We start from the raw sequence: 17,929 nt of genomic DNA on the forward strand, positions 1-17,929 counted from the left end.
TAAACACAGAAGGGTTCTGGTGTTACCCAATCATCTTCATCTGCAGGGAGGTTTCCCAATATCACTGGTCGATGGTAATCATCTTCATGCTGACAAGTCTACTTTCAAATATCTGAACACATTCACTTCATCCATGCTTCTTCCTTCCAATCTGATATCCAATCTTTCATGACACAATTTTTTTTTTTTACTTACCCTCGCCTCCTTGGTGTTTCTTATTTTTATGTAAATTTTCTTTTTTTTACATACTCTCCCAAATTCTTCTACTAACCATTGCAACTTCCCTTCACAGTCTTCCAAATTGTCCTTGGGCAATTGTTAACGTGATGTGGTAGCACTCACAATTGTTAACGTGATGTGGTAGCACTCACAATTGTTAACGTGATGTGGTAGCACTCACAATTGTTAACGTGATGTGGTAGCACTCACAATTGTTAACGTGATGGGGTAGCACTCACAATTGTTAACGTGATGGGGTAGCACTCACAATTGTTAATGTGATGTGGTAGCACTCACAATTGTTAACGTGATGGGGTAGCACTCACAATTGTTAATGTGATGTGGTAGCACTCACAATTGTTAATGTGATGTGGTAGCACTCACAATTGTTAATGTGATGTGGTAGCACTCACAATTGTTAACGTGATGTGGTAGCACTCACAATTGTTAACGTGATGTGGTAGCACTCACAATTGTTAATGTGATGTGGTAGCACTCACAATTGTTAATGTGATGTGGTAGCACTCACAATTGTTAATGTGATGTGGTAGCACTCACAATTGTTAATGTGATGTGGTAGCACTCACAATTGTTAATGTGATGTGGTAGCACTCACAATTGTTAACGTGATGTGGTAGCACTCACAATTGTTAACGTGATGTGGTAGCACTCACAATTGTTAATGTGATGTGGTAGCACTCACAATTGTTAATGTGATGTGGTAGCACTCACAATTGTTAACGTGATGGGGTAGCACTTACAATTGTTAACGTGATGTGGTAGCACTCACAATTGTTAACGTGATGGGGTAGCACTCACAATTGTTAACGTGATGGGGTAGCACTCACAATTGTTAACGTGATGGGGTAGCACTTACAATTGTTAACGTGATGGGGTAGCACTCACAATTGTTAACGTGATGGGGTAGCACTCACAATTGTTAACGTGATGGGGTAGCACTTACAATTGTTAACGTGATGTGGTAGCACTCACAATTGTTAACGTGATGTGGTAGCACTCACAATTGTTAACGTGATGTGGTAGCACTCACAATTGTTAATGTGATATGGTAGCACTCACAACTGTTAATGTGATGTGGTAACTGTTGCCAGATTCATACAGCTCTCTCTGGCTGTTGTTTTTGCCTTGCTTACCGTGGTACACTTATATTCCAAACTCTTATATATACTATACATAGTAGTAAATACCTATAATCATACTTGGTGAAGGAAAATACAATTTAAATACTACTGTTGTGTTTATTTTCGCTCTAAGTCCCTTTACGACCAGGTTAGCAGGCCTTTATCACCTGGGTGCGTAATATAATGTATACAGGAGAAGGGGTTACTAGACCCTGGCTCCTGGCATGATAGTCGTCTCTTACGACACGTATGGCTTACAGAGGAAGAATTCTCTTCGAAGAACCCCATGGACATAAGAGGAAATAAACAAAAACAAGAACTAGTAAGAAAATAGGAGAAAACCCAGATGTGTGTGTGTGTGTGCGTATATATATATATATATATATATATATATATATATATATATATATATATATATATATATATATATATATATATATATATATATATATATATATATATATATATATATATATATATATATATATATATATATATATATATATATATATATATATATATATATATATATATATATATATATATATATATATATATATATACTTGTGTAGTGTGACCTAAGTGTAAGTAGAAGTAGCAAGACGTACCTGAAATCTTGCATGTTTATGAGACAGAAAAAAGACACCAGCAATCCTACCATCATGTAAAATAATTACAGGTTTCCATTTTACACTCACTTGGCAGGACGGTAGTACCTCCCTGGGCGGTTGCTGACTACCAACCTGCTACCTAGAACTTTGTATTGTATTCAATATATTTTAATCGCACACCTTTTGCTGACAACCGAGCATTCACTTCTCTTACAACCCCATCAATAAATATTTTGAACAACTATGGTGACAACAGGCATCCCTTTCTAAGGCCCACTTTTACTAGATAAAAATCTCCCTCTCTTCTACATACTCTGACCTTACTCTTAGCATCCTCAGAAAAGCCCTTAACCTCATTTAACTGCAATATCTGGCACATTACTATCCTATCCAGCCGATCATATGCCTTTTCTAAATCCATAAATGCAATGATAACTTCCTTACCCTTATCTAAATATGGTTTGCTTACATACTTCAATGTAAATACTTGGTCTACACATCCCCTACCCTTCCTACAATCTCATGGTTCCTCTACGATCCTGCTCTCCGTCATACACTAAATTCTTTCAATAATAACGCTACGACACTTTACCAGGTATACTCAACAGACTTATTTTCCTATAATTCTTACACTCTTCCGTCCTCTTTGTCTTTATATATACAAATGAACTAAGTGATAGATGGTTTTGAAAACCAACAAGTTGAAGATTGAAACGCTTTTGCAATATATGGGAATCTTTATTAAGGAAACGTTTCGCCACACAGTGGCTTCATCAGTCCAATAAAAAGTAGAAATGGGTAAGGAGAGGAGGAGTTTGAGGTAATCAGTCCCTCAGCCTGGAATCGATGTATTCAGTCCATCAGTCTTGTAGAAAGTGCAGCATATGACCGGAGATGTTGCTTATATACTGTAATCACCTGCTTTATCACGTTTCACTTTACTGACAGCCTCCCGCATCTCCTCCACACTCATATCTGGCTCTTCCTCACTCCTATAAGACGCTATACCTCCCTGCCTCCCTCTCTTCATCAACATTTAACAGCTCCTCAAAATATTCCCTCCTTCCCAATATATCCAGCTCCTCATCTAATACCTCTCCTCTTCTGTTTTTAACTGTTAAATCTATTCGTTCCCTAGTCTTCTCGACTTATTAATCACACTCCAAATAATTTTCTTGTTATCAGCAAAATTTGTTAACAGAGCCTAACTCACTCTCTCATTTGCCCTTCTTTTACACTCCCTCACGGCTGTCTTGTCCTCTCTGCTATATCGCTTCTGCTTTGCAAAAAGCTCTCATATGCTATTTTTTCTCACCACTCTCTTTTCCTCATCATTCAGCCTATCGTTCCTCTTCCCTCCTGCAACCTTCTTTTTGTATCCACAGCCTTTTGCTACACACTAGCACTGAATTCTTAAATCTACCCCATACCTCTGGAACTTCGTCCTCCTCCTCCTCCTCCTGACCTATAATTTCACTAGCCCGTCTTTCTCCCAACAGCTGCGTATATCTTACTCAATCTGTCTCATTCTTTGGTTTATCAACTTTCACTTATCTCTACTCACTGATGCAATTCTTCATGTACCCATCTACTTCTTACTCTCACTCTAGCTATAACTATATGATGATCTGATATATTTATTGTCCCGCTAATAGCATGCACATTCAGAAGTCAGCACATCAACCTTTTGATCACCAACGTTTAGTTCAACAATCTGTGGTACATTACTCCCTATATCATACTTCGTGCACTTCAGGGACTCCCAAAAGTCTAGAAAATATGGAGAACCTGCCCATCATTACATGTTTGTTCCCATAGGCTCAGAGACCCTTGACACATGGGGAAAGAGTGCATCTAAGTTCCTTAAGGAGCTAGGCAAAAGACTCATCAGGGTAACTAGGGATCCCAGGGCAGTTAGTTTTCTACTCCAGCGACTCAGTGCTGCTATTCAGAAGGGTAATACATGCTGTATTTTGGGCACGCGCCCCAGTTCTGAGGAGCTGGATGAGATTTTCGCATTATAATCAGTGATATACACGTAACAACATGTACTAGACATGTATAGTTCACACGTCATGTACTGTATATGTCATCTTTATTTTAACAATGTATCTCTTACATCTTTTGTACCATATTATGTAATAAAATATACTTATTGGTAAAAAAGAATGAAAAGATGGGTGGTATTCTTCCTTGAAACCTTTTTATCTACTTCTCCGAGGCTATGGGTCCCACAATTTACACTGGAGGTGGACCCAATGTATGTATATGTATGTATATATATATATATATATATATATATATATATATATATATATATATATATATATATATATATATATATATATATATATATATATATATATATATATATATATATGTATATATATATATATATATATATATATATATATATATATATATATATATATATATATATATATATATATATATATATATATATATATATATATATAAAGTTTTCTACCTATCTGGAGTCTGCCTGGAAGGCATTCCGGGGATCAACGACCCGGTGGATCAGGGCCTGCTCAACGAGGCTGGCCACACGTAGTCCAACGTACGAACCACAGCCCGGCTGATCTGGCACTGACTTTAGGTATCTGTCCAGCTCCCTCATGAAGACAACCAGGGGTCTATTGGTAATTCCCCTTATGGCTGGTGGGAGGCTGTTGAACAGTCTTGGGCCCCGGACATTTCTGTTAGTGTACCTGTGGGGCCCCTACTTTTCACTGGGGGTATGTTACATCGCCTGCCAAGTCTTTTACTTTCGTAGGGAGTGATTTCTGTGTGCAGGTTAGGGACCAGTCCCTCTAGAATTTTCCAGGAGTAGATTATGATATATATCTCTCGCCTGCACTCCAGTGAATACAAGTAAAGTGCTTCCAGGCGCTCCCAGTAGTTAAGGTGTTCGGTGAAACTTATACGTGCAATAAAGGTTCTCTATACATTCTCTAGATCTGCAATTTCACCTGCCTTGAATGGGGATGTTAATGTACAGTAGTATTCCAGCCTAGAAAGAAAAAGTAACTTATAAAGGATCATCATTGGCTTAGAATCTCTTGTCTTGAATGTTCTCATTATCCATCCCATCAGTTTCCTCGCAGATGTGATAGTTACACTGTTGTGATCCTTGAAGATGAGATCCTCAGACATTACCACTCCCAGGTCCTTCACATTACTTTTGTTTTTAGTATACTCAGTTCTAGTTATTATTTCCTCCAGTTTTCCATAAAGGAGTAGTTGGAATTTGTCTACATTGAACATCATATTGCTCTTCGTTGCCCATTGGAAAACTGTGTTTATATCTTCTTGGAGCTTTGCCGTGTTCTCAATGGATGACACTCTCATGCAGATCCTAGTATCGTCTGCCAAGGATGATATTTACATCTCTGTCAGAAAAGAAAGTGAATTGTTTCCTGAAAGCCATTTTGCTATTTTTCTCACCTATCACATAACGCATTTTTTAATTCTATTAATACAATTTTATTCAGCTGCTCAGAAACCCATCTGGAAGTGTGAATGAATGAGACATTTTTTTTTACTTTGGTTCGCTGCACAGATATGATAGAGAAGGAAGGTTGTAGCTCTTGGGTTTGTAATAATCTGATAAAACTGGAACTCGCATCACTGAGGAAACCTGTGGCACGTTTTTTCCCTGGAGTACATGGAACTCGACTGGAAGAAAGTGGTTCCCATTCTTGGTTGCAAATTACATGGTTGTTCCTACAGGATGTTGATAAAGGTACTTATTAACATCTCGTTTCCCATACTAGTTGAGTTTATCTTTTTACCAATGATCAGCGGCACCGATATTTATTCAACACCAAAACGGATGCAGATGTCTGCCGCAGCACATCTGAAGTATAGGGCGACTCTAGTAATCTGCCGTTCTTCCAGGAATTTCAGATTATTATCCCATCACGGCAGTTAGCAGGCTTAATTATTGGGGCTCTTAAGGGGCTCTTAGCCGGGCACTCAAATTGAGCGAGGTTCCTTATGATGATACTGACCTCTCCGTTTGTATAACCGCACGCTTGCTGTTGACTCTTTCGGCGACCCCCTTCCTCCCCTCCATCCTTTCCCACAGTAGCAATGGCGCCCCTGAATGAGCGATAAATAACAGTCCCGTGTCAGCCAATTTTCCCTAGAAGCCGACTACAGCAATAACAACAGTGGAACGTACATGGGTTCAAACATGCAGAGATTAAGGAGGAAACTAAAAGACTGCTAGGCAAGAAGGTATGAAAGATATTTTTTAAATAACGGAGTATGAATGCAGAAATAATCTGGTCATGTACGCTCAATAATAACCAACATGGAGGCAGAAATTCAAGAGATTGATTGGTCTGTAAATTTAGACCCCCTTTTGGTATCCGCTTCAACAATGTTTTTCCCGTCTTAAAACAAGGAGAGAATTTGAAGGAAACGCGAGAATATTATCATTTGTTTATGGAGACGATACCCATCTGGAAAGGTAAACTGGAAGTCAAGAACGGTAAAAATTTTCTTTGAGAAAAAGATCGATATGCTAAAGCTAAAAGAAAAAATATTCGAAAGTGTCTGTATGACCTTGTCCTCTTCCCTCACCGATGTATATAAGTGAACACTCACTGCGAGCACTTCACTTGAGCCACAACACCCGCCACAATATGTTAACCCAGGTGAGTGCCAGGTTTAGCCAGAAAAAGTACCATGTTTGGTTGCAGCCAGATTATTGTTTTGCCTGAGTCAGTTCCACGCTTGGCTCTCGGAGTCAATGCCACACATGGCCCGAGAAAAATGCCATGCTTTACCGAGGATAATGACATTCTTAAGCAGATTCGGTGCGCCTAGCAGTGCCAAGGTGCGCCTAGCAGTGCCAAGGTGCGCCTAGCAGTGCCAAGGTGCGCCTAGCAGAGTAATGATGCGTCTAGCAGTGCCACGCTCCGTCTGATATTTCCATGCTACGTCTATCAGTGCCTCACTGCGGTTATCAGAACAGAGCTTTATTGAGTCGAGGTGTTCAGACAAAGCAACAAGCTCTATTTGAGAGGTGCTAAATTTACAATCAAGTTTAATATTGCTCTCATAGGAGTTCCGAGCTAAATCAAGCAATCCTCAACATGTTGACGACTCGTTTATGTCTGATTTGAAAACAAAACAGACATTATAATTTTGGAATATTCAGTTGCGACAAATATCAGTGACCAAACTGCAATTGTACTGAAGCATTCGGGAATTTATTCAAGATTAAAAGCAACACAGGAATGCGTGATATTTTTCCTGTTGTTTAACGCGTTTTCAGACGGAGCTGTAAAAGAAATTAATGAGTGAGATTTAGGTAAATATGTGTGTGTATGTGTGTGTGTATGTGTATGTGTGTGTGTGTGTGTGTGTGTGTGTGTGTGTGTGTGTGTGTGTGTGTGTGTGTGTGTGTGTGTGTGTGTGTTAAAAATAAAAATAATATACGTATACTCAATTTCTTTCTCCTCAGTGCACAGCATGCATGATTCTCGCCTCGCTAGCAGCGGCGGCGCCAGAGAACTTTCCTCACTTCCAGACCTACAGGGCCACGGGAGTACTGAAGCCCGAGTCCAAGGAACTTGGTTCATCCGAGAGACTTGTCGCTGCCACCATCGACCTTCTCCCGGAGATCGCCGACGTCTTCGAGCGAGTGGGAGGTGTCTCCTCCAACGACCCTGAGGCAGTACAACAGGCGATAGTTGAGTTCCTGCCTCTCACACGTACTTCCATAAAGGCGGCCGCCGAGGCAGAGGGAAGAGAAGTTAATGAAGATCACTTAAGGAGGCTCAGTGCTGCTGAAGCAGTAATGCCCGCCGTGAATGACTTCATGAACAGACTCAGAAGAATCAACTTCTTCAGGATCACAGATAATCAGCAGCAACAGTATCAGTAACTTGATCAATGGATACTAAATATGCTACTCTTTCCTGTATATTTTTCTTGACCTATATAGAGCACTTCACTATGAACGCAAGTAAAACCAAAAACCATATTTGAAATATATTTAATCAATGTTTCTAAATAAAATATACCATTAATCAATATTTTTAGTTCCAAGACCCAGAAACTTATAAAAAAAATCATATTACTGTTTTCTAAAAATTACATTTCTCAAAATAGTCAAAAAAAAAAAAAAAAAAAAAACTTGTTACTGTTTCCTATAGGTCAATATTTTTCACCAAACACAACTCTCTCACTAAGAGTTCTTAAAATCCACCGAAGAACTAAACAGAAATTTCACTCCTTCGTGAATGTTGACACGTTGAGGTGTATACGATTACGCTTTTTTCATGTTAGATATTTTTCTCAAGCCATATAGTTATAAAGTCGTATGGAAAACTAGGTACCCAACAAGTAATCATTAGTATCATATTTACTAGATGGCAATATTAAAGTAATTATACCATGACATTTCAGTAATCATCTATAAAGTAATCAAATCTTTCAATAACATCGTCTGAACTATACAATAACCGTATAATTTATGTCCATTATCCATCAAACAACCACGTAAAAGCCTTCAAGTAATAATTCCATAACAGTCTGATGCAATAATCATCTACTAACAGTCTAATAATTATGCAATAATCAATCACTAAAACTACAATAATGGCCGCATAGTAATCGCAAGAATCTTCACTAAATTTCCACTATACGAGAGGGGATTATTGAACTTAATAATTGCAGATTCGATCCTTCCTCCGCTAACTGTGAAACACACTACCTAACTGTGCTCACGATATATCTAGTAAATATCTATTAATCACTAGATGGCTTTAAAATAATCATCAATACTCATATAATAAAAATTTCCTGAACATTGTCTAAATCTTTGAAATAGTGATATTAACTGAACTAAACTTATTTCTTATTGACAGTTGCTTATTACAACTTAATTTGAGTCCATAGATGATGTGGCCTTGAGGGGGAGAGGACACATCTACTGTTAAAGCTCCTGGACTGAAGGAAAGAGTTCAGTTGAGCCGAACTGGCGACTTTGGCATATTCGGCAAGTTCGGCTTCTTAAGCACGACATTATATATATATATATATATATATATATATATATATATATATATATATATATATATATATATATATATATATATATATATATATATATATATATATATATATCGTGCCGAATAGGCAGAACTTGCGATCTTGGCTTAAATAGCAACGCTCATCTTGCCATATAGGACAAGTGAAAATTTGTGTATGCAATAAGTTCGCCAAAATCATTCTGAACCTAACGAAAAAAATATATTTCACTGTGTTTGTTTAGTATTAAATTATTGTAAACAAATCTAAAATATATTTAGTTGGGTTAGGCTAAAATAAATTGCTCTTGTTATAATAAGGTTAGGTAAGTTTTCTAAGTTCCTTTTGGTGCAAAATTATAAATTTTTACATCAACATTAATGAAAAAAATATATCTTTAAACGTATAAGAGAGAATTTTAGAAATGACTTAATTTTAAATGAGTTCTTGCAAATTTACCAGTTTTACATATTCGGCACGACATATATATATATATATATATATATATATATATATATATATATATATATATATATATATATATATATATATATATATATATATATACTTACAGAGAGAGAGAAAGTTATGACAAGCTTTGGTCTCAAATTCAAATTCAATATCATGATTCACATCCCTGTATTAATTAGCATTTTAAATCTTAAAATCAAATGTAACTCACACTATGTATCATGTGCTTCACACGCTGAGGGTCCAGGTTCGATTCCCAGCGCCGGGATGGAAACATTGAACGTGTTTCCTTACACTGGTTGTCCATGTTCACCCATCAGTATAATGGGTACCTGGGTGTTACTGGACTGGTGTGGGTCGCATCCTGGCAAAATTGACCTAATTTGCCATAAACGTTCTGCTTAACAAACGATTTTCTATACAGTAGTATATCATTGATGTCAGCTATGGTCATGTGTACCTTGTACATGTACTTGTAGTAAATAAAGATATTATTATTATTATTATTATTATTATTATTATTATTATTATTATTATTAGCAGCAGCAGCAGTAGTAGTAGTAGTAATAGTAGTTGTTGTAGCAGTATTGTTATATTATTATTATTATTATTATTATTATAATTATTATTGTTGTTGTTGTTGTTGTTGTTTTTGTTGTTGTTATTATTATTATTATTATTATTATTATTATTATTATTATTATTATTATTATTATTATTATTATCTGAAAAACAACTACTAAAGATTCATTGAGTATTTATTCAACTTTCAATATCATTTAAAAATAGCTCCGAGAAATAATCTAAAAATCAAGCAGTAAGCGCAGTTCTTTTAGGCAGAAAATACTGGAACATCGTCAACCAGTTACGGAGCGTCTGCGCTGACTTACTTCGTAGCTCAACAACCTTTTAACAATTCCAGGAAGTCTCTCTTGAGTAAATGATACTTGTCACCAGATGTTGCCCGAGATGCACAAGGTGAAGTCACAGAGGATAAAAACACCTTGCATGACATCTCGACTAGTTCTGATGAGAGAGAGTGAGAGGAAGAGTGTTTCTTGGAAATTCGCTAATTGGATTATCATATAACTCGTAACCTTGAACGTAAATACAGTGATATATTCATCTCAGTATTTATAAGTAAGACATGTGTGAAACAGTTACGTTTTTTTTATTATTGTTGGAGCATTTCGTCTATGCGGGAGACTTCATCAGTCAAAGAGAGATAGGACAAGATTTCGATCGGATTTTTAACCCTGGAGGGTTAGCCACCCAGGATAACCCAAGAAAATCAGTGCGTCATCGAGGACTGTCTAACTTATTTCCATTGTGGACCTCAATCTTGTTCCCCAGGATGCCACCCACACCAGTCGACTAACACCCAGGTACCTATTTGCTGCTAGGTGAACAGGACAACAGGTGGAAATAAATGGTATAAAATACCGACACAATGGAAATATAAACACATATGCAGTATAATGTGATCCTTTATTGACAACGTTTCGCCCACACAGTGGGCTTTTTCAATTCACAAACAGATCTACGTGGGTGTATGTATGTATGTATAATGTTGGCCAAGACCGTAGTCCTGGCACGGGTCTCAGTCTTGCGATGACCCGTCTCTGGTTCCCGAGGGAGAAAGGTTTCTACAATGATGCGACATATGCTGCTCAAGCACTCTTCTGGTCAGTTCATCTGGTGCATCTCATAAGCGACAACACCATATGTACTCCTAACTGTGGACACTAGCGAGGAGGAGGATATGTCGTTATCACCACCAACAGCTTGTCTAGTTAGTTGACTCCATGGTACACTAGTGTGGTCGCAGTCATCTCTGGGTCCTCTTCGGGAGGGGATATCAGTGCTAGTTGCCTGCGGAGTGCCTCAGTAACTTCGCACTTCAGAAGATAGTGTGTCAGGGGGCGTTGGATAACGTGCTGGCAGTACTGGCACATCTCCTCAGCCTTGTCTACCATCATCTTGGCTGTGGGAAAGCCCAAACGAAACCGATGGATGGCGGTACACTGCGCTCTGGACCAGCTTCTGTCATATGGAGGGGGTTCTCTCTGAGTCGCTGCTCGGTACCACTGTTGAGATGGGGTATCACCTAAGACCTCCTCCATAAGTTTCATTGCTCTGGCAGCCATCAGTTTGTTCTGTCGTAGGCTGATGGGCAGAGTAATTCCAACATGTGGATACTCTGTGGCTGCCTTGGATGCATCATCTGCCGCCTCATTTCCCCGGATGCCAGCATGGCTGGGGATCCAGTTCAATGTCGATCTGTTACCCTGAGCCTCTAAGGCTGTCATTATGCTCAGGATCGATGTGATGAGGTGAACATTGTCCTGTGGTTGAGGATTGGAGAGGGCATTGATTGCAGAGGTGGAGTCAACATGTATGACAGGTTGAAGATTGAGACAGGTCGGAGCCGATGTCGTAGGGCGTGTGACAATGCCTGCTGAATCGCCACCAGCATTGGGTGATGTGCAGCATTGGGTGATGTGCATTGAAATCTCCACCCACAATAATAAAATCAGTGCATGCTAGCGCGAGGAGCTCTGCAATGTCGAGGGTGTGTCATGGGTTCTTGTAGATGTTATAGATAGTAATGGGCGCCCCAGGTATGTGTACAAGGATGGCCTGTACCTGAACATCTTCCCCACAGTCCACAGTCCACCTCGTGAGGTATTGTATCGGATACGAATACAGCTGTGCCTCTGCAGTGAACGCCAGCTTTCATGTGCCGAAAATACCCAGCAAAACCGGGTAGTCTTGGGCACATAGTCGGGACAGTCAGATTATTATTATTATTATAATCAAAGGGGAAGCGCTAAACCCGGCGGATTATACAGCGCCTGGGGGGGGGGGATGTGGAAGGCATTCAGGCTTAATTCGGGGAACTGGAGCACAGATCCAATTCCCTAAATCAAGAGCCCCTCACCAACATCAAGGAACCTTCCTTGAGGGGGGGACAGTCAGAGTTTCTTGTAGCAAGACGATGTCAACCGGGACAGAGTGCACCCAGGTGTTTGTAACGCTGGCACTTGAAACAGCGAACTGGTTCTCCCGTGAAGGTCCTGACATCGTACCTGCCCCAAGAACCGAGGTCCAGCTGGGATGGCAGCGGTCCTACATGCTGTATGAGGACCTGTCGGGTTGGTGCATTGCCTGCCGTCTTTTCCTTGAGACGTTGAGCTGACACCACACTGGGGTGAGCTGCTACTGCATCATCAGCAGGTATCGCATCACTACACCTTGGTGATCTTCTGCCGAGAGTCCAGTTCCTCCAGGGTGAATGAGCGATCTGTCTCCATGACTCTCTTCAAGGTGGTGTACATTATCTTGTTGAGAGGAGTCAGTATTGGTTCTCCCCTCAAGTTGAACCATATCTTGAACTTTAGGTTGTGTCGTGATTCCAGGTATGAAACAAAGCCATAGTGGGCTCTGTGGTCCCCGTAAGACTTCACCTTGAATTTGCCAGGTAGTTTGAGCAGGTTTGCCTGCTTCTTGGACGGACGGCGCTTCTTGTTGTTGTCCACAGGGATCCATCCTTCTTGGTTCTCGGTGGGGTGTTTATTTCTTCCCCTGTTTCCATATTCGCTGGCTAAATGGTTGGAACTGTCAGATCTGCTACAATGTGAGTAGGATCTTCCTCTTCCTCTGATGACACGGAGTGGTCTTGCAACTTCTTCGCTAGAATTGCGCCCCACATTTCCAAATCCGAGTCCTCCGTCGTGTTCATGGAGCATCGAGGCCTTTTCTTTTCGGCAGAAGCCATGTGCCTATCTAGTGATAAGGTAGTGTACTTCGTGAACTGAGTGTGTCAAAAACTCGGTAGCAGGCTACGACAGATCATCACTATCAGCAGACGTTGGGTGCAGAGAACCCTGCCATACCGCAGACCTCTCATCAGGTTACCTGGAGGTTATTCCGGGGATCAACGCCCCCGCGGCCCGGTCAATGACCAGGCCTCCCGGTGGATCAGGGCCTGATAAACTAGGTTGTTACTGCTGGTCGCACGCAGTCCAACGTACGAGCCACAGCCCGGCTGATCCGGCACTGACTTTAGGTATCTGTCCAGCTCTATCTTGAAGGCAGCCAGGGGTTTATTGGCAATTCCCCTAATGCTTGATGGGAGGCTGTTGAACAGTTTTGGGCCCCAGACACTTATAGTGTTTTCCCTTAGTGTACCAATGGAGCCCCTACTTTTAATTGGGGGCATTTTGCATCGCCTGCCCAGTCTTTTACTTTCGTAGGGAGTGATTTCTGTGTGCAGATTTGGGACCATTCCTTCCAGGATTTTCCAAGTGTAGATTATGACATATCTCTCCCTCCTGCGTTCCAACGAGTACACGTCAAGTGCTTCCAAGCGTTCCCAGTAGTTAAGGTGCTTGACAGAACTTATACGTGAAGTAAAGGATCTCTGTACGCTCTCTAGATCTGCAATTTCGCCTGCTTTGAATGGAGATGTTAATGTACAGCAGTATTCCAGCCTAGAGAGAACAAGTGATTTGAAAAGGATCATCATTGGTTTCGCATCTCTCGTTTTGAACGTTCTCATTATCCATCCCATCATTTTCTTTGCACTTGTGATCGTAGCACTGTTGTGATCCTTGAAAGTGAGATCCTCAGACATTACTACTCCCAGGTCCCTTACATTATTTTTCCGTTCTATTGTATGGCCAGAGTCTGTAGTATACTCTGTTCTAGTTATTATCTCCTCCAGTTTTCCATAACGGAGTAGTTGGAATTTGTCCTCATTGAACATCATATTGTTTACCGTTGCCCACTGGAAAACTTTGTTTATATCTTCTTGGAGGTTAACCGCGTCCTCAGCAGATGACAGCCTCATGCAGATCCTAGTATCATCCGCAAAGGATGATACGGTGCTGTGGTGTATATCTCTGTCTATGTCTGATATGAGGATGAGGAATAAGATGGGGGCGAGTACTGTGCCTTGTGGAACAGAGCTCTTCACTATGGCAGCCTCCGATTTAACTCTGTTGACCACTACTCTTTGTGTTCGATTTGTTAGGAAGTTGAAGATCCATCTCCCCACTTTCCCAGTTATTCCTTTAGCACGTATTTTATGGGCTATTACGCCATGATCGCATTTGCCAAATGCTTTTGCAAAGTCTGTGTATATTACATCTGCATTCTGATTTTCTTCCAGTGCATCCAAGGCCATATCATAGTGATCCAATAGTTGTGAGAGGCAGGAGCGACCTGCCCTGAACCCATGTTGCCTTGGATTGTGCAGATTTTGCGAATCCAGGTGATTTGCAATCCTGCTTCTTAGCACTCTTTCAAATATTTTTATGATGTGGGACGTCAGAGCTATTGGTCTATAGTTCTTAGCTAATGCTTTGCTGCCACCTTTATGGAGTGGGGCTATATCCGTTGTTTTAAGTGACTGGAATTTCACCCATGTCCAAGCTCCTCCTCCATAGTGTACTTAGGGCACGCGAGAGGGGTTTCTTGCAGTTCTTAATGAATACAGAGATCCACGAATCTGGGCCCGGGGCCGAGTGCATGGACATGTTGTCAATGGTTTTTTCGAAGTCTATCTGAGTTAGGGTAATGTCGGAAATCTGGCTTACATTTATGGAGTTTTGAGGATAATTCATGAAGAAATCATTTGGGTCGTCGATCCTCAGACCGATTAGTGGTTCACTAAACACAGAGTCGTACTGGGATTTCAATATTTCACTCATTTCCTTGTTGGCATCTGTGTAAGTCCCATCCTATCTGAGTAAGGGCCCGATACTAGATGTGGTATTTGTCTTGTTTTTGGCATATGAAAAGAAATATTTCGAATTTCTTTCAATTTCACTAATAGCTTTAAGCTCCTCCTGTTTCTCCTGGTTCCTGTAAGAGTCATTTAACTTAAGTTCGATAGTTTCCACTTCCCTGGTCAGCACCTCCTTTCATGTATCAGATATTCTAGCACTCCTGAGAAGCTCAGTGATTCTTCGTCGTCTTCTGTAGAGGGAGCATCTTTCTCTCTCCAGTTTACTCCTGCTCTTCTTCTTTCTTAGGGAAATATGCCTAGAACATGCTTCAGCTGCCAGGAAGTTGATCCTTTCAAGGCACTGGTTTGGATCCATGTCATTTAATTTATCTTCCCAACATGTTTCATTAAAGACATGGTTTACCTGGTCCCAGTTGATGTTCTTGTTGTTGAAGTTGTATTTTGTGAAGACACCTTCACAGGTGCATGCATTCTGCTGATCAGGACCCCAATGCATGTATGTCTGGACTTCAATTAGGTTGTGATCGGAATTAGTTGTTTTTTGATATTCTTATGTCTCTTATCAGGTCCTCATTATTTGTGAAGATAAGGTCAAGTGTGTTTTCTAGTCTTGTTGGCTCCACTATCTGCTGGCTTAAGGTGTGTTTTTCGCAGAGACTTAGTAGCTCATGTGTGTGTGACCTTTCATCTGCGCTACCTTCGAGGATTGTTTCAGCTATAACATTATTTGCTACATTCTTCCATTTTGTATGCCTTAGGTTGAAATCACCTGGAAGGTGATTTCAAGGTCTGGAAGGTTTTCCAGACAGTAATCAATTTTCAGTAGCTGTTCCTTGAACTGTTGGGAGGTTGCATCTGGTGGCTTATATACAACCACAATGATTAGGTTTTGGTTCTCGATCTTTATTGATAGAACTTCAACTACCTCATTTGTGGTGTTCAGCAACTCCATGCAGATGAGGGACTCTTTGACATACAGGCCAACCCCCCTTGTTGCCTGTTCATTCTGTGGCATCTAAAAAGGTTGTAACCACTTATCCATATTTCACTGTCAAAGTGATCTTTTGTGTGAGTCTCTGTGAAGGCTGCAAACATTGCATTAGACTCCTCTAGAAGTCCACTGATAAAAGGTATTTTGTTGTTGGCGGATGGCTTAAGACCCTGTATATTAGCAAATATGAACGAGGTTGTATTCTGTGTTTGTTGGGGTGATTTTGTTATTGGCATCAGTAGTTGTAGTTCTGGAGGGCCATGGGTGGCCACTGGCTGCGCCTCCAGTCCAACAAGGCTCCAAGGTGGTGGACTATTTTTGTTATTTCTTTCCATTTTCTTTTTCTGTTTCCTGCCACTAAAAAATCACCTGGAGTTGGGTTGTCGTAGCTACTATTGTTTGTCTTGTGGGGTCTGTGCCTCCTGGTCCCTTTTAGATGGTATGCAGGGCAGTCGATGTTGTAACACTGCTTCTGGAGGACCGAGGAGTGACACATTTTTGGGTGAAAGAAAGTACAGGAAGAAGAACGGCACAATCCTTTAGACAGGAGGTCGCTACATTTTTTGGGATGCTCAAAGTTGCATGTCCCATTTTCTTCCTGATATTCCATGCTTACAGATGCCCCAAGCATAATATTTTCACAAATTCACCTTTGGTTGAGAATTGTTGGGAGGTGTGTTGTCAATTTCTGCAGGTTCTGGGACTGCACTATAATCCTCAGTATCCAAGCCAGGGCCAACCCGTCCTGGATTTCATCTACTTTCCTCAGTAGAGGAAGAAGGAGGAGACTCCTCTCCAACATCTGTACTGTGGACCAAGGTCTTGTGCAATGATGGTTGTATATTTACGGTTTTAGTGGTGGTTGTGGTAGGGTCCCTAGTAAAGTCTGGGCTGGCAATAAGGCTGGGGGCTGGGACTGAGTCAGCACTGGGGCTGAGGGCTGAGCCTGGACCAGCACCAGCACTGTGGGTATTAGTGCTATGACTGGGGGATGGGTCTGGTTTAGCACTATGTGGGTGACTAGATAGTTTCGAGTCATCTGTTGTGGTATGGACATTCTGCATTTTTTGATACACTATCTCTTGCTCCCATGTTTTATATATTTTTGGTAGACTATCCAAGAGGTCATCCTTGTTTTCTTGATTATTTTTATCATTTATTACTCTCCTTAGTACCTTTCTGATACCTGCCCAAAGTTCTACATCTTTATTGCACAACCAGAAGCAACTTGCTAGTTCGAGGTCATTTTTTGAGGCTGTATTTAGTCTAGTACAAGAGATATGGTGTTTGGAAGAGCATAGGTTGCATATGATTCTGGATTTCCTTCCAAGATTTTTTTTACATGTCCCACAGATATGCTCTGCTGACATCCTGTCTGTATCCTACTACACTGTATGCCACGGAAGAAAACTGATTTCCACTTTTCCTTTCTCTTGCTGGTGCCAGTAATATGCAAGATGCATTTATACGAACCAGGTTTGCAGTATATGGGTGGTGGGTGTAGGGTGGGTGTGAAGGTGTAGGGTGGGTGTGAAGGTGTAGGGTGGGTGGGTTTATATGGATGGCCTGAGTGGCTCCTGCAGTGATGCCAGACGTATGTTATGTACTTCTGTCATGGGATATCACATTCAGTTTAAACCATTTCCATTATGTTAATCACTATCCTTGTGTTGTTCCG

The 17,929-nt window shown here is 40.6% G+C and overlaps 1 protein-coding gene across 1 annotated transcript; it reads left to right on the forward strand.

The window, feature by feature from the left end:
• The first annotated feature begins 6,621 nt into the window (after positions 1-6,621).
• On the forward strand, positions 6,622-8,034 carry LOC128684501 (uncharacterized). Its single transcript, XM_053770718.2, has 2 exons — positions 6,622-6,654; positions 7,467-8,034. Exons 1-2 carry the CDS (start codon positions 6,643-6,645, stop codon positions 7,887-7,889), a joined length of 435 nt encoding a protein of 144 aa, XP_053626693.2. The 5' UTR covers positions 6,622-6,642; the 3' UTR covers positions 7,890-8,034.
• The last annotated feature ends 9,895 nt before the right edge of the window (positions 8,035-17,929 follow it).

Source organism: Cherax quadricarinatus, chromosome 70, assembly GCF_038502225.1.
Source record: "Cherax quadricarinatus isolate ZL_2023a chromosome 70, ASM3850222v1, whole genome shotgun sequence".
In the NCBI taxonomy this organism is placed as follows: Eukaryota; Metazoa; Arthropoda; class Malacostraca; order Decapoda; family Parastacidae; genus Cherax; species Cherax quadricarinatus.